General features: G+C 43.1%; 3 protein-coding genes across 4 annotated transcripts; 2 read left to right on the forward strand and 1 right to left on the reverse strand.

The window, feature by feature from the left end:
• Window positions 1-241: 241 nt before the first annotated feature.
• On the forward strand, window positions 242-6,863 carry zbed4 (zinc finger, BED-type containing 4). Of its 2 annotated transcripts, none has more exons than XM_027003918.2 (2): window positions 242-373; window positions 1,848-6,863. In XM_027003918.2, the coding sequence occupies exon 2, from the start codon at window positions 2,054-2,056 to the stop codon at window positions 5,843-5,845; it is 3,792 nt and encodes a 1,263-aa protein (XP_026859719.1). In that variant the 5' UTR covers window positions 242-373; window positions 1,848-2,053; the 3' UTR covers window positions 5,846-6,863. The 2 variants fall into 2 exon arrangements, with proteins under 2 accessions (XP_026859719.1, XP_026859720.1); XM_027003919.2 differs by lacking the exon at window positions 242-373 and adding an exon at window positions 703-1,113.
• On the reverse strand, window positions 6,261-10,043 carry alg12 (ALG12 alpha-1,6-mannosyltransferase). The gene is made up of 9 exons (XM_027003924.2): window positions 9,885-10,043; window positions 9,475-9,607; window positions 9,208-9,381; window positions 8,856-9,050; window positions 8,666-8,769; window positions 8,314-8,537; window positions 7,795-7,964; window positions 7,625-7,700; window positions 6,261-7,525 (listed from the first exon to the last, which is right to left on the reverse strand). Exons 1-9 carry the CDS (start codon window positions 10,041-10,043, stop codon window positions 7,288-7,290), a joined length of 1,473 nt encoding a protein of 490 aa, XP_026859725.2. The 3' UTR covers window positions 6,261-7,287.
• A 2,684-nt stretch (window positions 10,044-12,727) lies between these two features.
• Window positions 12,728-16,022, forward strand: creld2 (cysteine-rich with EGF-like domains 2). The gene is made up of 10 exons (XM_027003896.2): window positions 12,728-13,082; window positions 13,224-13,306; window positions 13,432-13,542; window positions 13,657-13,748; window positions 13,845-14,021; window positions 14,602-14,700; window positions 14,952-15,035; window positions 15,137-15,232; window positions 15,353-15,493; window positions 15,683-16,022. The coding sequence occupies exons 1-10, from the start codon at window positions 12,954-12,956 to the stop codon at window positions 15,760-15,762; spliced, it is 1,092 nt and encodes a 363-aa protein (XP_026859697.1). The 5' UTR covers window positions 12,728-12,953; the 3' UTR covers window positions 15,763-16,022.
• The last annotated feature ends 5,100 nt before the right edge of the window (window positions 16,023-21,122 follow it).

A 21,122-nucleotide genomic window follows, 5' to 3' on the forward strand; every position in this document is an offset into this window, starting at 1 on the left:
TATATAATCTTCCCCAAATAATTTGTCGCTGTAATTATGAAGACATTGCGTATATATTTTTTTGGGGACGGGGGGGTGCATGAACGTTTATGCAACTAATGAGGCCGCATGACCTCAGCAGTCCCGTAATTTAATCCCGACAACGAGTTTTGTTTTATTTTTCTTACCCCTTGCCGCCATGTTGAAAGCCCCAATACCCTATGACATCATAAAAGCATGTTCCTTCCGTCCGACGCTGAGTGGAGCTACAACTGCTGAGTGTTACCCGCACTGGAGACAAAGCGACGAAATAATTGCCCCTTGGATCAATCATATGTGTTTATTTAACTGTTTATTCACTGAAACGGATTGAAACGCACACGGATGACTTAAGGTATGCGACTTTTATTTCTCGCTTCGAACACTTTGAACCGTCGTAACGAAAGACGTCTGTGGGTTTGGTTAGATCCAGTTCTCCGGCTGGTTCTACCACCAGGATCTGGTTCTGCCTCGCCAGGTTGTGCTCCGTACTGTGGCCTAAATGCGGGGAAGGGACTTTATTACTGGGTACTTACTAACCACCCCTAGTCACTTTACCTAATTTGAAGACTTCAGACGTCATCTGGTGCGAAGTGCGCTCTGCTTTAGTTGCCTGTCTCAGTGCTGAGTCCATGTGACAGTAGGGTGGCCAGCGTTATTAGCGAGGAAGCTCGGATAGGTGAAGTGTGTTCCTGTTTTTGTCCGCGCCTGGTAAATGGCTATAGCTAGCAGGCTAGCTCGCTGGCAAGACGTGTAAACCGTCCCGTGGGTTACGAACTTCGTGTTTGTCGGGAACTTGTTCGGTTTCGCTTGCAAAACGCACTCGTGGCAAATTATTTGTCAATCAGGTGACACTGTGGCGTGATGTTTATTCGCGGTGTAGTACGTGAAATGTGCGTGGATAGGGAAGGTGGCTGGCTGACTTGCGTGGTCTAATTATTTACCCTGCGTTCGGGGTAAAAGCTTTGTCGCACTTATTGTCTGGGTGGAAACGGCAGTTGTTTTAGACGCGCTATTAAGTGACTGGGCCAGACTGAACGGTTAGAGAGGAACTGACAACCCGGAAAAGTTAACCTTGCCTGCTATCTTAGCTGGGTGAGTGCTGGATAGCTTTAAAACGACGGGATTTATGAATATTGAGGGATTCCAGTGGTAGCTGTAGAGGCATATAAGTTATATGGCCACCTAGCGTTACCCCATTTTCCGGACATAATTATTACATTAAAAGCCTTTATTTAATCTAGATATTTAACATGCTTTCACAAAGTACCAGATTGTGCTGTTTGCCTTTTACTCTACGGGCTTTGTTGTTTGTGTTTGTGCGATTAAATTTGAGCAAAAACGATAGCGACGCGACTCAAATGTGTAGCCTAATTCAGTTCCGGATTGAGTAGCAAACAGAACATGGATCTGTCAAGTGCAACACATTGGAGGGTGCAAAGTACACATCACGATAATCACACGGTTTTTATCATTTTATATATATATAATTAATACGCATACACTTTATTTATATATAAAATGTGTGAATGAGCGATACATGCGTAAGATCGTTTTATCGAGTCTCATTAAATGGCTTTTGGTCAGTATTATATCTAATTATATATGATAACTGGTTCCCTAAGTAATAAAATAACTTGATACACATTTTTTAGTAATTTATTTGTCTGTATATCTGACACCAATTTGCTCTTTTTTTTAAATACAATGTTTTGAACAATATCTGTATTAGTGCAATCAGTTTCATTAAACCAAATTTGAACTTGACTGCATTTGTCTTTTAGTAAAAGCATTCTCCCCCCCCCCCCCCTTTCTTCTCTCATATTCAGATTCAAGAAAGTGGAAAAAGTTTCTTGTACTTTCCTAGATGGACAAGTTGGGTACGTCTTTCTCAGCCGGATTTGAAAAATAACATGCTTATATAAACGTTCTGCTGGAAGATAGAAGAGACAGCCACGCCAATGACACTTCAACACTTGACAAGTTGCTTTCATTAGAGAAAGTTTGATTCTTAGCAGAAACTCGGTCTGCTACAATGGACGGAGAGGAAGGCATCTCTCAAAAGACTGCTAATGTGCACCTGGAACATAATGGTTCTGTGGAGAGTGACAAGAGAAAAGAGGCCAAAGGAACATGTTTGAAAATTGAGGGGCAAGATGGTTATGTATTTAAATCATATAGCATTACCCCGCATGCTATTCCAGATGCAAAATCCTCTCACTGTCCCATAGATACACTGGCTAAAGACTTGTCTTCAATATCCTCGTCCCTCAATGAGACACCGGATAATGTATCTTCTCAGGTTGATGGACATTCAGTAGATGGTCCAGAAGCAGAAGCCTGCAATAAGCAGGCCTATCCAAATTCTCCAACCATTTCAGATCAAAACCAGAGCACTGAAACGGATAAGGACATTTCAGCAAATGAAACAAGTGTACATATCAAAGAGGAACCAAATGAAACGGGTGAAAGTGCTCAAGAGGATGAAAAGTTATCCTTTGATGGGGCTGTAGGTCCCTTTGTCACTAAAAGCAGCAATGATGATGATTATGGTAACTTATTGAGTGGCTACACAAGTACTCTTTATGATGTTGCAATGGATGCTGTCACACAAAGTCTTCTGTCATCTATTAGAAATCCTCTTAATCCTAGAAAGAAGTCTCCTGCTTGGAACCATTTTTTTATATCGCCTCGCGATAGTACCAAAGCAATTTGTATGTACTGTATGAAAGAGTTCAGTCGGGGTAAAAATGAGAAAGACCTCAGCACTAGTTGTTTAATGAGGCATGTAAGAAGGGCTCACCCCACTGTACTTTTGCAAGACAGCGATTCTTCAAATACTTCATCCAATTCTGCCTCATCTTTAATACCTCCCATTAAATCACCAAATAATGGAGATCTGGCAGCTAGCATTAAGAAACCCCATTTAAACAATCACACCTCACCGTCCACCTCCTTAGCAGAAGTCACAGATGTAGCATCCAAAGACGCATCACAAAAGGTCAAGCAAAAAGTAGAAAAGATGGCCAAGGCTGACCCTGGCACTGTCCTGTCCCCACATTCTTTTAGCAACCATAATGATGACGCCATGGACGTCGGGGCTGATTGCTCAGGATCAACCCATAAGAGCTCAAGTTCACGAAGACGATCAGCTGTGTGGAAACACTTCTATCTGTCTCCTGCAGATAGCTCAAAAGCAGTGTGCATTCACTGCATGAATGAGTTTAGCCGGGGTAAAAATGGGAAAGACTTGGGAACAAGCTGTCTAATTCGCCATATGTGGCGGGCCCACCGAGACATTGTTATTGAGGAAAATGGACAAGGTTCAACCATACCACCACCTTATACCACACCACCAACACTACTGTCTCTCACACAAATGCAGGACCCGGTGGAGATAAAAAAAGAATCCCTCTGTACCTCATCCTCCCCTGAAACCATATCAGATGAAGTGCCCATTGATGACATTGAAAATGTGGATTTAAAAGAGGAGATGAATGATGCCACATATCAATCTGGACAAGACCCTTCACACAATGTGTCTTTTGGGCTGAAAGGTGAAAGCATAAGCAACATGTCATCCTCCACAGAAGAGTCAGCTGAAGGCCCGAGCCAAACCCAAGATCCTAGCTCAGTTTTCCAACAAAACAAAAAAATAATGAAAAGGGTGAAATCAGAAGTGTGGCATCACTTCATTGTCTCACCCATTGACCAGCTCAAAGCTTTGTGTCGGTACTGTCCTTGTGTCATCAGTCGTGGCAAACGTGGGGACTTTGGCACAAGCTGTTTGATGCGGCATCTGATGAGACGACATCCGGACGTCCTCAAGAACCAAAAAAGCACAAATGACAAAGCAGCTTCCCCTCAGTCTCACTATACTACTCTCAGTGCAGAGGAGGACATGTCAGTGAGTGCAACTGACAGTCCTGCTATTGAGAAGAAGCACCCTTTACCCATTTTTAGCAAGAAGACTTCAAAGCTGTGGAATCACTTTTCCATTTCTTCAGCAGACCCAACAAAAGTGGTCTGTTTGCACTGTAGCCGCACGATAAGCAGGGGCAAAAAAACAACAAATTTAGGCACTAGTTGTTTGTTTAGGCACATGCAGAGGTTTCATGGACATGTACTTGAAAATAATAGTACTATCTCAGGTGATGTGTCATCTGCTGAAATTCAAGTCAAACAGGAGCTCATGGACACTTCTACATATGAGGAAAGCAGTGAGAAATTTGATGATTGCCACCCAGTTGCCAAAAAAATCACCAAACTTATTGCCGAAATGCTTGCACTGGATCTTCAGCCATCAGCTGTGGTTGAGAACATTGGTCTAAATCGATTACTGGAATACCTCCAACCCCAGTATTCTCTACCCTCTTCCTCGTACTTCACCAGCACCGCCATCCCAGAAATGTATGAAAGCGTTAAAGAAGTTGTTCTGACACACCTGAAGGAGGCTGAGGGTGGAATTATCCATTTCACAACAAGTATATGGGTAAGCAGCCAAACCCGTGAATACCTGACTCTCATGGCCCACTGGGTGACGTTCGAGTCATGTGTCCGACCTCAGGGCCAGGATTTCCACTGCTCCGCACTGCTTCGTGTCTCCCCAATAGACTGTGATTATAACATGCTAAGCATACAGAAGCAGCTTGAATACCTTTGGGACACCTGGATTGCTTCCTCAGGCCTGAAGATTGGATTCACTGTAACTGATAATCAAGCCATCGGAAGTGCACTGGAGGACAGTGGTCACACCATCATGCATTGTTTTGGTCACAACATAGACCTCATTGTTAATGAAGCCATAAAGAGTCAAAGGATGGTGCAGAACTTGCTAAGCATTGCAAGAAAGATCTGTGAGCGAGTACATCGTTCGTCAAAAGCAAAGGAAAAGCTAGTAGAACTGCAAAAGGCTTATAACTTGCCTGAAAATCAGCTGGTCCAGGATGTTCCCTCTAAATGGAAGACCTCATATTTCATGCTCGAAAGATTAGTTGAGCAAAAAAAAGCCATTGATGAAATGTCTTTAGAGTGCAATTTCAGGGAACTTATAAGCTGTGACCAGTGGGAGGTGATGCAGTCAGTTTGCAATGCTCTGAAGCCCTTTGAGGTAGCCTGTAGGGAGATGAGCAATCGCACTGCCACCCTAGGCCAGGTCATACCACTCATTCATATCCTCAACCGCAAGATAGACATGCTTTTTGATGAGACTATGGGCATTGACAACATGCTTAAGTATCTTAAAGAGGCCATGGTGACCAGAATGTCTCCCACACTTCATGACCCACGTTATACATGGGCAACCATGCTGGACCCTCGTTATAAGACCTCACTATTCACTGAGGATGAAGCGGAGCAGTGTAAGCAAGACCTCATACAAGAACTTGAGAAGGTATCCATATCTACCTCCACAGAAATGAAACCTCCATTGTCTAATGGATACAGTGAGGGCCCAGCTTCATCTAACAGCTCCACCACAAACAAAGACAACCTGTGGGCCCTGATGGATGACATTAGGCATAAGATTAAGCAAGAAGAGAGACCAAAGTCATTAGAACTTGCTGTTCTGGAGTATTTGGAAGAAGACATACTTGACCAGAGCTGTGATCCTTTGGATTATTGGAATCTCAAAAAGTTCTTGTGGCCTGAACTTGCCAAAGTAGCCGTGCGTTATGTGGGATGTCCACCCAGCATTGTACCAGCAGAGACTCTGTTCAGCACATCGAGCATGAATTGTGCCCTGACTCAGTCCCGGCCATTGTTGGAGAATCTTGAAGGACTCTTGTTTTTAAAGGTCAATCTTCCTTTGGTATATTTTCAATACTGAGAACATTTTTAATGTGTGCAAGGTTGTTTCTTAGACTTTGATGAACCTTGACCAAGGACCAAATCACTTCTGAGATGGCCCTTTAAGATCTTACACTGATATTTAGATTCAGAATTCAGAGCATATAATGTTAATAAATGCTTTGTATGTGTACTACTGTTCAACACTTGATAACTGGACTATGTCTTGTACCCAGTAAAAAGTGTTTTCAGGGAGGGAGGAAGGGGGGTCCTTAGCTGTAGGAGTTGTGTTGCTGTTCACTTCTTTATGGCCAGATTTGTTTGGGGGGGGGGGTTCTTTTCTCCTTGTGCCTTATATAAACTACTTCTTCAGGTCAAAATGCTGTAAATATTATCGGATGTGCAAACCATGTCAGTTTTTTGACTCAATGATTTATGTAAAATAGAAACAGATGCTGAATACTGTTTTTGTTTATTTGTTTTTACATACACATGGCCCAAAAAGAAATGCTGTGACTGAAATGTTTTAATGTTTAATTTAATCCTTACATTGTGATATTGTGGCTTACGGTACTGTCCATTAGAAGTAGCTTTGTTTTGAACTTGTTAAAATTTCTTAACATTATATAACATAGTGCTGTAACTTCAGGGTGAACAATCTGTTTGAAAATGAATATCTGAAGCACAAGTCTTTTTCTGGGGGATTAAATTATGGGTCAATGTTAATGTACATTTTATAAATAATAATTTCCAATCATTTGCTAAAGAGTAAGCATTCAAACTGGAACCATACAACTTTTGTGGTTATTTCTTAATAAAAGATTTACCCTTGTTAACTGATTCTAATACTATATTTTTACATGTTTTCAGTATAGTGGCGTAATACTCATGATGAACTGGCAGATATGTAAGGGACTCAGCATTTTGATGTGCAAAATCATGTTTCTGCTGTAGCTTTTGCATTTATATGTTTAAACTGTAGGCAACACTGCAATAAATGCTCAGGTCCATTTTGCCACAGTGCAAAAGAAGCATTTTTCCAAAAAAAAAAAAAAAAACAGAACCACTGATTAGTGCTAAAATTTAAATTAATTTTACAAAATCACTGTGCTAGGTATTTACATCCTTACACAGGAAGCATTCTGTTCTACACCAATAGCACATTTTTACTTTAAAAGGAAGTGGTGAGCAGATGACCAAGCCGTTACACAACCCCAGGTGCCTCAAAAGGCAAGCAGACATGGCCCACAAACCAGTTTTTCTTGAGAGTCGAGAATATGTGCAGCATGGCACTGCACTTCCAAGACAAAATGCCATGTTGATTCAGCCGCACATTTCTACTTTGCGTCCATTTAAAAAAAAAAAAAAAACACTTCCATAACTTTCAGAACCCTTTATCCATCTACACAAAACAACCATATTGGTTCAACAGCAGTTTGTTTTTTGGGTTTTTTTTGCAATGCATTTGAAATCATTAGTCCATCAGCTGGGCTTAAGATGTCGCAGTCTCTGTAATATCACCAGCTTATTGCTCAATTTAATACCGAGTGGTGGAAACTGGGACACATCGAGTACCAGGCTTTCGTATCCCTGAATAAAGATCAAAGGTTGGTGAGAGTCACTTAGTAGTGATATCTGGGTTGTGTTTGCCTCCATCAGTATATGTGAGTACTCCTTCATAAGTAAAGCACCAGGTGCCAGATCTTCTCTCTTGTCATATCTAGAAAATTACATAGGGTGGGTGGGGGGAGCACATGTTCAGTCCTAAGCATGAGATATGAAACACAAAATATTATTTAGATTTTTGATGGTTACTCACCTCCATTTACTATTCAATTCCAAAAAGCGTGAGACTCCTGTCTGTGCAGCAAGTACATCTATGTGCAGGGACACATCTAGCAGAAACAAAATTGCCTTATTAAATCTGAAATTATCACTTTTTACTAGTTGACTGCTCAATTCCTTCAGTTGGAATAAAAATTAACATACCTGAAGTGGCTGGCACTAATCTGTGTAGTTCCCGTAAGGCTTTGCCTCCTGGGTAGTTGTGATGTGAAACATATAACGAGAGCCCTGAATACACACCATTTGCCACCAAATGTCCCACTACAGCAAGAGACCCAATTTTATACATCCATGATTTCTGATAGTTGTTTAAACTGAAACAAAAATTTTAAAATAAGATTAGGCTTCCTGCTCATGTAAAACACAAAACATGTAAACATCTTTTCCCAATTCTGGCACTAACAGACCACCACATTACATATTTTAGTGTGCATCTAGCCCACACCCCCAAACCTGACTCAATTAACAAGCTAATAATCTCTTCTTGAACTGTGAACTTGTTAAAGAAAACATTAAAATGTGAACTATAAGGGCACTCCAGGACCAGGACTGTGGGACAATAACATACAGTACAACCATAATGATCAAAATGCTATATCCCTATACAGCCTTCAATAATAAAACCAGTAGCCAAGCATCACTGCCATACTGGATTCAACTCACATGAAAGAACAGCCCCGAGCTGCCACCAGGTTGAAGATGGGGAAGGTATAGATGATGAAGCGGAGTTCCTTGTGTGGAAGGAAGGAGTAGAGTAGGATGAAGCCCAGCACAGGCAGCAGAAGCAGCCGCATACGCCTGTCCTGAAGCCCGAATGGGACAAAGATGACAGTGGCACCGAGGGCACGTGGGACAGCAGAGTAGAGGTACCAGAGAAAGGGAGAGGTTTACTGAGCACAGGAAGTTAAGGAAAAGACAGCAAAGAACAGAGAGAGGCTGAGACAGTGCTGTCTGAGTAACCGATGGTTCATCAGCTCATGTGCAGTGCTATACTTTGACAAGGTCGAAAGGATATTCCCCAGTTGGAGCTTTTATTCAAGATGGTGTTGTACCAGAGGACCTGGCCTTCAGGCCACAGCAGCTTTCTCCAGAGCACAGAGTCCACTGCAACAGTGAGACCTACGGAGACAGAAACTCTGGGCTCTGTGCTGATTTTGTGAAGTCAACAAGAAAATCTCAGTGAGCATGTTCAAAACAGCACTTACCCAGTGACAAAATCCCTGCAGGTACAGCATAATAAAGCAATTTTGCAATACTCAGTTTCCTGGATTTAAGTGACATCAGCAACATGGGTCCAAACAGAAGGCACAGTTCAGAGCGGAACACAATGATGACGAATGCAGAGAGAGAGATGAACGTGCCCTGCCGTTGGGCCAGCCAGGATGTGAATGCCAGCAGAACTGAGAAATCAAGCATGTTACTTTGAAATGATGATGCATGCAAATTCAGCTTCAATAAACTGTTTTTGTATATGAACAAATATACACAACAAAAACGTTTAGTGCTACATAAATAGACATTTAATTCTCATAATGAACTCACGCTTTTGTAACATACCTATAGGCAGAGCAAACACATTAGGGAGAGTCCTTGTACTGTAAAACATTAGGTGGAATTGTGATGTACAGATGAGGCAAAAAACGACAGCGACCAAAGACCCAAACTGTCTCCGTACCTCTTTTTGCATGTGCCACAGAGTGAGACACAGGCACACTCCCAGGACACCTCTCACTGCGGGGCGTACAATATTCACGATATCATCAATGTGCGCATCAGCAAAATTTGTTCAAAAAACGCAATAGCTTTTCGTACCGATATACACACCTGTTATCTGAGAACAAAACTTCGACGCTTCAAAGAAAGACAGTGAAGCAGCCACTGGTGCGCTAAGCGCGGATATAAACAACGGGCCGATGAATGTGCGGGGCACCACGCCAGTGAACAGGTGATGGTCATACTGCGGACAGGACAGGCGCAGTGATCAATACTGAGATGTTCGCCTGCGGCTAGTCTCTCCGGGCCAGAGTGAGTCATCTTTAACGTTGCCGAGCCAGAGAAAAACTTGGAGAGTTTCGCACACATCTTGACAAACACATTTGCAATATGAGTTGCGATATTCCACTAAGCTAATGTATCTCTAATTTGTGAGGCAAAGTTACTGTCGGGCAGGTAGCTAGTTAGCTATCTTAGCTTGGTTAGGTTAACCGTTAAGCAAACAAGCTGTACTGGCTTACCTTGTCAAAGTCAAGTCTATGATACAGGATGTCATGAATTGCTTGTAAATTAAAACTCTCTTCAACTTTGGTAAATGGGCACGCAACTAAATGTACGACAACGACGAACGTCATGAGAAAAAACTGAGGAAGCTCCGGAATTCTGCTTTTCCGCGCCATCGTGGGAATGGTTATCTGCGCATGCGTACAACGAGCCGGTCAGGCGAGTCAAAAACTATTCACGTGGCTTGTCCCTAGAATGTAATCATTGCAAAATAAGCGTCCTTGATATTTAGAAATAATAATAATAATAATAATAATAATATCATCATCATAATAAACAGGTTACATTATCACATTTCACAAAAACCCAAGATCGCTTTACAAAATAAGAAAGTAAGCACAAAAACAAAAAAAAAGAAAACAAAATAGTTCTGACCAAGATCAGTCAGAAGTGATGATAGATGGTGAGTGGAAGTACTGAGAGAAAAGAAAAGTTTTAAAGGTAGAAAAAGAGGAGTAGGAGCAAATAGGTGTAGGAAGAGTGTTAGAGAGAGTGCGCCTCAACACTAAATGGCCTCACCCGTGGTGGACAGCCTAAACCTGGGGACAGTAAAGAGACCTGTATCTGAGGACCTTAATGTGCGAGATGGATTTTAGAGACGGAGTAATTCTGTATTACATGAGGGTGTGAGACCATAAAGTGCTCTAAAAGTTAGTTGGAGAATTTTATATTTGTCACATTTAACTATGGGCAACCAGTGCAGCTGTTCAAGGATGGGAGCGATATGCGCAGATTTCTTAATGAGGACCATGACTCAGGCTGTAACATTTTGCTAAAGGAGGCAGATAAATTTAGAGGGTAGAGCGCAGAAAAGTGAATTGCAGTGGTCTAACCTAGAGGTAATGAATGCATGAATGAGGAACTATGAGTTTTTAAGAGGCTGCATGGACTGAAGGTGGGTAATATTGTAGAGAAAGAAAAATGCAGACATAGTCAGCGATTGAATTTCCAGTTCAAATGACAGACGAGGATAAAAAAAAAATCAAGATTACTCGCAGAGGTTAAAGGAGTGTCACCGACAACCAGTGCAGAATTGGAAAATGAAGTGATGATGGGATCAGTACCTATAATCAGTCTTATGGGCATTAAGCTGTAAAAAAAAATTACACATAGCAAGGAATATAATTCCAGAATAAATGAGGTCAGAGTAAGAGGAGCGAATGCATCTGAAAGCTTAATATTCACATAAATTTGATTGTCGTCAGCATGACAATGAAATTTGAGATTGTTACGACAAAAAATATCACCAAGGGGAAGAATAAAAATTATAAAAAGGAAAGGGCTGAAAACAGATCCTTGGGGAATACCCTGATTAACAAGAGCGATGTCTGATTTATGATGCCCTATTAGTTAGATAAGATTTAAACCAGGACACAACAGTGTCTGTAAAACTGATATTTGAAAGTTGTGTAATAAGTATATTATGGTTAACTGTGTTGAAGGCTGCAGTGAGGTCAGGTAATAGCAAAATGGCAGCAGAACCGCAGTCAGAGAAGATCATTAGGAATATAAAGCTGTTTCAGTGCTATGATGGGGCAGAAGCCTGAAGTCTCAAAGAGATTATTGAAGTATTGAATTATTGAATTTAGAAAGTCAAGCAACTGGGAGGCAATGACTCTATCTAGGACTTTGGAGACAAATGGCAAATTTGATATAAGTCTGCAATTCACCATGGCTGAACTGTCAAGACCCAGTTTCTTAATAACAGGGGTGACAGCTACTCATTTCAGAGCAGGTGGAACATAATTGGTAGTAAGCAACACATTGATGATGTGAGAGATAGGATTAGAGATGACAGGGAAGCAGCACTTTAAAAGAGAGGCCTTCTGTGGAAATATGCAGTAAGCAACAGATTTATCTAATGCGATGACACTGTACCATGAAAATCTAGGAAATAAAAGCAATTTAGGCACTGTCAATAATCAGCGTGCAAATGGATTTTATGTGTATGTGTGAGCCCAGTTCAACCCCTTTGATTTCTTCTGGCCTGAGCCACACTGAAACTTTTATTTTAGATTTGTTTAGTGTGTTATTGATACATGTTTATTTGTCATCTGTCTGTCTGATATTGCTGTGGTAAATTTGCTGAAGTCAGTACTTTGAATGCATATATAGAATCCCTGCTGATTTGGACCCAAAACTGTGGTTATATTTTGTATATGTGATTATGCTGTGATAAGCAAATTTTGTCTATCTTAGATTTTAGATTCTTCAAAGTAACTATCCTATACTTTGATAACAGCTTTGCACCCATTGGTGAGAATACACACTTTGGTGTTCTCTTAACAAGCCATGCTCAACCAAGCGATGCTTTTCTCTCAGTCTATGTGTGTGTGCATGTGTGTGTGTTCAATATGAATTCATATATAGGCTAACACCTTTGTTAAATTATATTTGTTTTATAAACAAACCTAAGCACAGTCCATTAGATTAAAATGCCCTTATTATTATTAAAAACATACATTCAGTGAAGTGTGTCCAAACATTTGAGTGGTGCTATAATTGTGACATGTTTTTAGAAATATGTGACCAGCAGCATTTAAACAGCGTGCTGAGGATGGATTTAGGTGTATGACTGCTACTTCTCTTTAATCTTATCCCATATCGTAAGAGAGTTTTAAAACAGACCAGACTAGAGATGACTTTTAAGATAAGTGAAAGAAAAAACCTGCGTCAATGACTCCAAACTCATAGAGTTTGAAACCGAAGGCCCGCGCGTGGCGACTCTCCATTGGTTAATGCGTTGATTGATTGACGCACTCGTCCAATCGCAAGAAGCCACAATCGTAACAATGATCTTACGCGGAAGTCCTGAAACCGGCATGGGAGCTTTAGAGCTCTGCATATCCATCTACATGCATAATTGTCGTTTACTGATTACTTCTTTTCGTTACCGATGGCTGTTTGTTAACTACAGCCTGATAGCTTAACGTCTATTTGGTCTTTTTTTTTTCTTTCTTAGAATAGTAGCTAGTTTCATTATGACATATAGAGCTTTGTAGTGAATCCAGCTGGCCTTCTTGAACATGCTGCTTTCTGAAACAGTCAATCTCCTTTTTTCCCTGCTTTTTATGTTATCGATTGGACATGGCACCACCAAGGACGTCAAAGCGTTGTGTTCAACTTGCAAACAAATAACTGAAAATTTTAACAAGGTATGTGGCGTGTCTGTAGCTTTAAAACAGGTGTGTGCACGGACATAGCTTCGGGTGTCTGAGCATGGCGTGCAGGACAGATTTTAGAGTCACTGAAATGTTAATAGTGTATTTCAATGTTTTGACGGTCTGTCATTATAGGGGTTCGAGAGAACCGCAAATAAAAACTTCGGTGGTGGAAACACTGCGTGGGAAGAAAGGAAACTCTCCAAATATGAGACCAGGTGAGGGCCAGGCGGTTCTGTTTTCCGCAACACTGCATGTCTTGACTGCATGCGCGTCAGTGTCCTGCGGTGTGTTTGACATGGTTCACCTGGGCTGCCGCCCTCGCGTAACGCTGTTTCTCCAGTGAGATTCGCCTGGTGGAGATCGTGGAGGGCTTGTGTGACAGCAGCAACTTCGAGTGTAACCACATGGTTGAAGAACACGAGGAGCACTTCGAGACCTGGTGGTTCAAGAGGTGAGGGTTTGGTATGCACCTCCTGAACCTCAGTGAACTTGACTTGTGAAATTCATATACGCGGTAGCTGCTTTGCCCAACGTAAATGTGAGCTGTTTTCTTTGCTGGTTTCAGGAAAGCAAAGTACCCGGACCTGCATCACTGGTTTTGTATTGAAACTATCAAAGTGTGCTGTCCCAAGGGAACATTTGGACCAGACTGCAACTGTAAGGCAAATTTACATGTCCTAAGTCCACGCTTCCATCCGTCGTGTGTCATGGTGACCTTTTCTACTAAGTCCTTTTCCCACCATTCTCGTCTAGCCTGTGTAGGAGGCTCTGAGAGACCTTGCCATGGCAACGGTAGATGCGATGGTGATGGCACGAGGGGAGGAAACGGCAAGTGCTCTTGTGACGGCGGCTATGAAGGCGAGTTTTGTCTGGACTGTGCTGAGAGGTATTTCAGTGAGGAGAGGAATGATACCTTCTCTTTGTGCAAAGGTAAGAAACACTGGTCATAAAATTACAATGTATTGTCCATACACATATAACATGCAGTACAGGGAAACGCATTTATAGGCCAGCATGCAACAGAACTAGAGTAAGAAGACTCATTACATGGTAGTAGTGTAGTGAGCATCAGTTTTGGCTCACAACATGACAGAGCAATGCAGGTATTGTATAGAATAAAACAAGAGTTTTCAGTATGTCACAAGACTTTTTATTATTATTATTATTATTTTTTAAGTTACTATACATCACGTAGAATGAATCGGTCTGTAGCACACAGCCTCGATTGCCACTAATACCAGTCTTTGTGTTAATTGGTTAAAAGGTAGGATGCTGTCACATCTCTGGTATCACATTTAAATGCATCACTACGACTCCAGCTGTAGACACGTGACTGAGTAATAAACCAATCTGTATTTTTTTTGGTCAGGTGTCAAAACGCAACGTTCGTAGCGTGACGTTCAGGCTAGATGTAACAGATGTAAGGCACAGTACAGTTTCAGGCCGATTCCTAATCGGGTGTCTGAATGGTGATAAGAGCCTAGCGCATGAGTGCTGTTGCTGTGTTCAGAGTGTCACCCGTCATGCACAAAGTGCTCTGGAGGCACCGCACAGGACTGTGAGGAGTGCAAAGATGGCTGGGAGGAAGACCAGGAAGGCTCGTGCATTGGTGAGAGGCGTTTCCCCGACTGACTGGAACATGCATCAGCACACCCATGGGCGTAATTTGTCTGTTGTTGTTTTAAGCTTTATATATGCTGCTTCTGCTGTCATTTTCTCCAAGTAAAAATAAACTTTTAATGGAGGATTCTTACATCTCCAGGTGATGTTTAGACCAGTGCGTTAAGGAATGTCTCGCAAGGCCACTCAAAGAATCTTCTTCTCTTTGTTAACCTGGGTTTTCTTTGTCCACTGTTTCAGACATCGATGAATGCTCCAAAGATCCCCCGCCGTGCGACAATGCAGAATACTGTCTCAACACAGACGGCTCGTATTCTTGCAGTGGTTCGTGTGCGCTTCACTTTGCCACAGCCATGACGGAGTCCAAAATATGGTACAGTATAGTTCGTGAGTCCTCGAGTTCACCTGCACCTTTCTTCCCACAGTGTGTGACAGCAGGTGTTCAGGCTGCAAGGGTCCCGGGCCGGGTAATTGCTCGGCTTGCTCCGAGGGTTATGCTGACGAGGAGGGCACCTGCAAAGGCATGTATCAATTACCCATGCCTGCGACAGCATCCACCACCACACAAGATGCTTAGCACCTAGCCCCAGTGGTGAACTTGGTAACGGTGATGGCATTTCTGCCCTCTGCTCTTCTGGCAGACGTGAATGAGTGTGAGCAGACGGAAGCGGTGTGCACACAGGAGCACCAGGAGTGCGTCAACACAAGAGGCAGCTACAAGTGTCAATGTGCCAGCGGCTTTGGAGAGCAGGAGGGACTCTGCGTCCAGCAGCCAGAAGCAGGTACCTGTATAATTAAGCACCTTTAAGCCTTGAGTGTTCACTTGAGGCTGATACCTGCCAGCTTGTGAATATGGATTAGGCGTGATGTTTAGAGATCAGTTTCTTACTGTTCATGACATTTCTGGCACTGCATGTAGTAATGTGATTTCATGTTTTGTTTTGTTTTTTTGTTTTTTTTTTCGGCATCAGACGACAGTCAAGAACAGCCAGAGTCTGATGCTGAGGTTCCTAATGCTGCCCAGCAGCTAGCAGAACATGATGACCTGTGACATGTTGCTGTATTACCCATCTCGGCCACCAGGGGTCAGTAACAGCTGAAGATCTTTGTTGAGAATCATATGGAATACGCGGCACTTGTACTCGACTACTTGCACGTCCGTACGGGCAGTACACGGACAGCTGGTTACTGTGGAAACGGGACCAACAGGATTTGCACTGCTGCCCTGGTTCAAGCGAGAACGTCTGGTTTTATAGCTATTACACCTTTTTCTTTTTGTGAAATTAAATAAAGTCATATAACGTCTGTGTCCATCTATGACCTCGTTTATGATCATTTGGATGGTGGAAAGATTCACTTTAGCCTGCTTTAGCGTTTGTTTGTGAATAATAACATGATTGGGTGCTTTTTTTTTTTTTTTTTCTTTGATTTTTGATTTGGTTTAGGAAAATAGTTATCCTGAGTTTGATAGAGCCTTGAAAAGCCAGAATGTGACGAGAGTTTGAAGGGGAAAAAGGAGGGGGAAAGTTGAATATTTTTAATGGCCAGATTAATGTATGCATACACACTAGCCTTAATATGATGGCTCTCTAGAAATGTCTCAGTATTTTCACCCTCTGTACTAAATGCGTTTGTGTGGAAAACGTTTTACTTCTGATGGGTTTTTGTAAATGTGACTCGTATTTTGGCACCGCTTGGTGGCACTCTAAGATCACAGTTTGGATCAGACGGGTGTGTGGCGGAGGGCCGTGGCCACCATCCTAAAATGATTCCCCGTCTCGGTGTTTCCCACAGGTTGAGAGTTTTGTGTTGGTAAATGTAGCTGGCTAATGTTAGTAACCTAACCTATAATTAGTTTAGGTTACTAACGCATATAATTTAATGGTGGACTTGAGTGTATGTTTTTGGTTAAATTAACATTTAGATACGAGTTTCCCTCGCGTTTTGGCGGAGCTTTAATATGGATCGTGCACCCGTGGCTAGCTATGCAGAGAAGCCTCCAGAAAGCAGTATTTGAAATTATAGCATCGTTTCAATAAATAATCGTGCACAATTCCTGGCCATTTTCATTTCTGTTTTCTCGAGTTCAAAGTACAAACATGCAAACGTGCTGCTTCCAAAACTCAGGCGCTTCTGCTCAGGTCCATTTGTAAGGAATCAAGCGACACATTTCCAAGAGTCGCTCAGGATGCATGTGACACACTAAACAGTGTGCTGGCACATTAAACACATTATTGGTTGAACAACAATAGTACATAAACACGTTAGCGTTCATACGGTTTTGGTTTTTACAAAGTAGCGAGTTTTTACTCCGTGATTTCGCAATACAGACATTTACTGTATATATTTTTCACGTTCTGGTGACAAGGGGGCGGCAGTTCACTCTTGACCACCATGGGACATTACAACAGTCCAGTGCATGTACGGGCTATAGCATGCTGAAGCTTCGTTATAAGTCATCTCTGCACAAGCCTTCCCTGAATGGGATGAGTTGCTTTGTCTGGCAGGTGTCTGTGGTGGAGAGACGTAGCGCATTTTCAGACACGTAAAGGAGAGAGATTTAAACTACACAGTATATTTTAAGCACTCGGTGCTCCACTTTATTTACATTCCCATTCAATCCAAGAGAATGAGGACGACTGGAGGCAGCGTGGAGTGAAGGCTAAAGAAACACATGTATTCCACCGCTGATGTTGCTGGTTTTCATTGCAATCAGGTCTGCGGAATAAACAATGGAGCAGTAACAGAGAAATTAAAATATCCGTTTTTAAGTGGTCGTTTAGTAGTAGTCTGGATGCATGATATTTCTTTTAAGAGTTGTGTCTCTCCTTCTCAAGCAAAGCATGCTATAGGTAAATAGAGGCTAGGGTGACTGATCACAAAAGCAGTACTAACCCCGATTACCCGGAGGTGTAAGATAAGGAGTCAGATAATCCTGAGTATAGTGTACTGTAACGTCTATCTGGATTAAAAGAAATGTATATTGGATATGAAATATGGGCTGTGTCTATTGGGCTTTAGCAGTTTTTTCCCCTCAGTAGACTCTTGACTGAGATCTCATTGATCTCCTGTGATAAGAGGAGAGTGGCTGGCTCACATTTATATGAAGAGGGACTGACTAACAACCCTCTTGACCTGAATTAAACTTTTCTGAGGGAAACAGTGCTCATGGGTCTATGGTCACCAGAGTAGATATATTCTCTCTCTCTCTCTCTCTCTCTCTCTCTCTCTCTCTCTCTCTCTCTCTCTCTCTTCTCAATAAGAAGCAGCTGTGTGCTTTTCCTCAGACCCTCTTTTCTGGAGCACTCCTCCTCACCATGGCCCTCAGATGTGGTCTCCACGTTTCCTTCACACAGCTGGAGCTCGGACCACCATCAATAAGAATGAACAAATTTGCTGCCCTGTAGGGGCCCACTCGACTCTGACTCTGAGAGGGGCAGCGCATGGAGGTGGGGGTGGGGGACTGCCCCTTCAACCTTGCATTATTTCGGAGACATTGGGCTGTGCGGAAGAGGCAGAAGGTCACATCCAACATGTCATAAGACTCAGCCATTTGGGGTCAGGTACTGTGGCATTTCCTAACCGGAAGTATCTTTGCCTGATTCCACGACCGTGTGCGATTCAAAAGGCTTTTTTTTTTTTTCTTCCATTCTTGGAAACTGAAGACGATGCAAAGGTTTGTATTTCACCTACCCTGTTCATCCTCTCCCCCTGTGTCTCACCACGTTCCCAGCTGTGTTCCTGTACAGGCAGAGAGGTCAGCTCCATCGCTCACCACGGCCGCTGTGTTTACGTTCTGGGGGATGCCAGCTGGAGGGCCACTGGTGGGACCACCACAGGCAGATCAGAGAGATGCGTGCCTCCGTCTCCCTTTGATCTGCGTCACGCCGCATCCGTCTGCCCTCTGATCTCCCACTCACCTCACGCAATAAACACCCAGACGTCTGTGATCTGGACAAGCGCTTTGTCTGGCCAGTAGGACGGTTCACCTCCAGTGCGGGTGCTGACGTAGTTGCGGTCGATGCGAGTTGTAACTGATTGCTCTGAGGGAAAGCAGGACTTCTCTGTTCCAGTCCGGTTGGGGATGTCGAGGGTACACAACAAATAACAATTTTGAATGCTGTAAAGAAATCAGCCTGAGAAGAAAGACATGAGACACATTAGGTTGACAAAAGCCTGACTGTGCAGGATCCACCCTTTCACTGTAACTTGTGTGTACACACACAAGCCTTACTTTAGTTATTCTTTTTTTACCTTGTAACTGAAGGCTATGGCATGTCAGACATTAACATGTATGCCAATTCAAAAGCTACATGTCTGATGAGAGCGCTTGATATTTTTAAAATCTGATATCCGCCTACATCGGGGCTATTAACCCTCAGAGGGCCAGTGCGTGAGAAAATTATTCTATGCTTCTTTACAAAGTCTGTTTATCTGGTCAGTGGCCACATGAAAAGTGGCAGCTACAGCTATGAATCTCGGATACTGTTTTTGCTTATTAAAAAGAACCTAATGTGAGCAGACTTCTTTTGCGCTATCAAGGCACTTTCATTTCCTGAGTGATATTAATTCATATGGTTCTGCTTTATCCGCCAGACGACCTCAAGAGAGGATCGCCGACAAAGCTGCTGCCGTCTGAGAACGTGGCTGAGGCTCAGCGATGGAATTTGCGCAAACGCCCCGCACGACTCTGTCCGGCTGGTGCCTGGTGTGTAACCGCAGAGCGCCTTTCTTTCTTGTGGCACTGAACTGTATTTACAGTTTTACAGCCACTGAGACAGAGCGTTCTGAAACCGCTCACTGTTAGTCTTCTCGGCTCCCTGAGGAGAGGTCGTGTACAGGTCGAGGGAGGCCTGGGGTCTTGGCAGGTTTCTCACAGATGTGGGTGATGCAACTCGGGCCACGTGCGGCCGCAGCTGTAATTTCCTTACACACGCCTACGAATCAAAGACCTCTCGCTCCATGTGCAACCCCCGTAGTGACCCCTTCTTACACATCCTCCTTTTGTATTACGGCTGATCTTTATTATAAATTTCAACATTTCTCTCCATGAGACGCAATAGAAGCCACATCATGAAGGCCTTCCACTGTTTTGTTCATGTTAATGACAAGAGATTAGGTAAAAGATGTGCAAGAGAGAGAGGAGAGAGAGGCATAGCAATGATTCTGCAGTCCAGTTGGGTGGAGTAAAGCTGTGTCAGCAGGGCTCCCTAGTGGGTTCCGACAGGTCAGCAGTTTGGGACATATATCAGCTATACACACGCATGCACCCGCGTGCATATGCACTCCCTCAGGGATTTGCGCAAAGAGACTGGTCTCTTGAGTAATGACAGAGATGGTCTGGCGATTCAGAATAGACACACGTGAAAATTACAGGCAGAATTATGCACCACATGCCCACTGTCAGCCCTGGTTGCACTTAAAATAAATCTGGAAGGTGTCAAATGTAGTCTCATCGGGACATTGAAGAATAGTGTGCAGTGTAGGCACATTTTAAAATCTGCTTTTGCTTTCCAAGCTTCTTTATCATGGAGTTTGGGGCATTCATTGTTTTGGCATTTAGCTGAATTTCTGCTGTAGTGTCCTTCTCGCATATCATCTTTAACCTTGAAGGTAATTTTTTTTCAACCTCATAATTAATCGGAGCATTTTATTAGACAGTATCATTTATACAGTGTAATCCTCATCTTCCTCACTGTGTTGTAAAAGGCCAGATACAATTTCTAGCATTCATCACTAGAGGTCAGTCTTACCAAAATCCAGTATGTACCTGACAAATCAACTAATGGCACATGGAACACCTGGAATTGTTCTAATTACCATGTAAAGCCTGCCAGGAACCTAACATTCTCCTGTGGTGCACTTTCTCACCCAACTGTTTGAAGTAAGCCACTGCTGGTCCTACTCTACCCTAAGGCAGAAGATGATGTTTACTTTATGAGCAGGAGTTTTATTGATCTGAGAGGCTGGGCTGTTACAGAACCAGAGAGAGAGAGAGAGAAAGAGAAGGACAGATAGGGCTGTATCCTAACTGAAATGCCTCCCAACTCCTCATTCCTGCAGATGCTAGACTAGATTTTTCTGTCTCTCCCAGTGGTTCCACATGGTCAGAACCGCACCCCCTGACCCCGCGTGTCAGTACGCAACCCCCTCATCCCCTGTGCCATGCGCACATAGCCACATATAGGAGGGAGCGACTGTGTACACGAGCCACCTGCAGCTGGACGGAGTTGCAGCATGCGCAGGAATGCACGGACGCGCAGGAACAAGATAAACGCATCACGCGCACGGCAAGGAGGCCCCCAGGCCAGGCCGCCCCCGAGGAAACCAGCCAACAGGATCGCCCGCCTTCCACACCCCTCCCCCTCCTCCCTACCGTGTGCCTGTACCTCCCTCTGGTATGTGTGCCAT

Source organism: Electrophorus electricus, chromosome 7 (genome assembly GCF_013358815.1).
Source record: "Electrophorus electricus isolate fEleEle1 chromosome 7, fEleEle1.pri, whole genome shotgun sequence".
NCBI classification, from domain to species: domain Eukaryota; kingdom Metazoa; phylum Chordata; class Actinopteri; order Gymnotiformes; family Gymnotidae; genus Electrophorus; species Electrophorus electricus.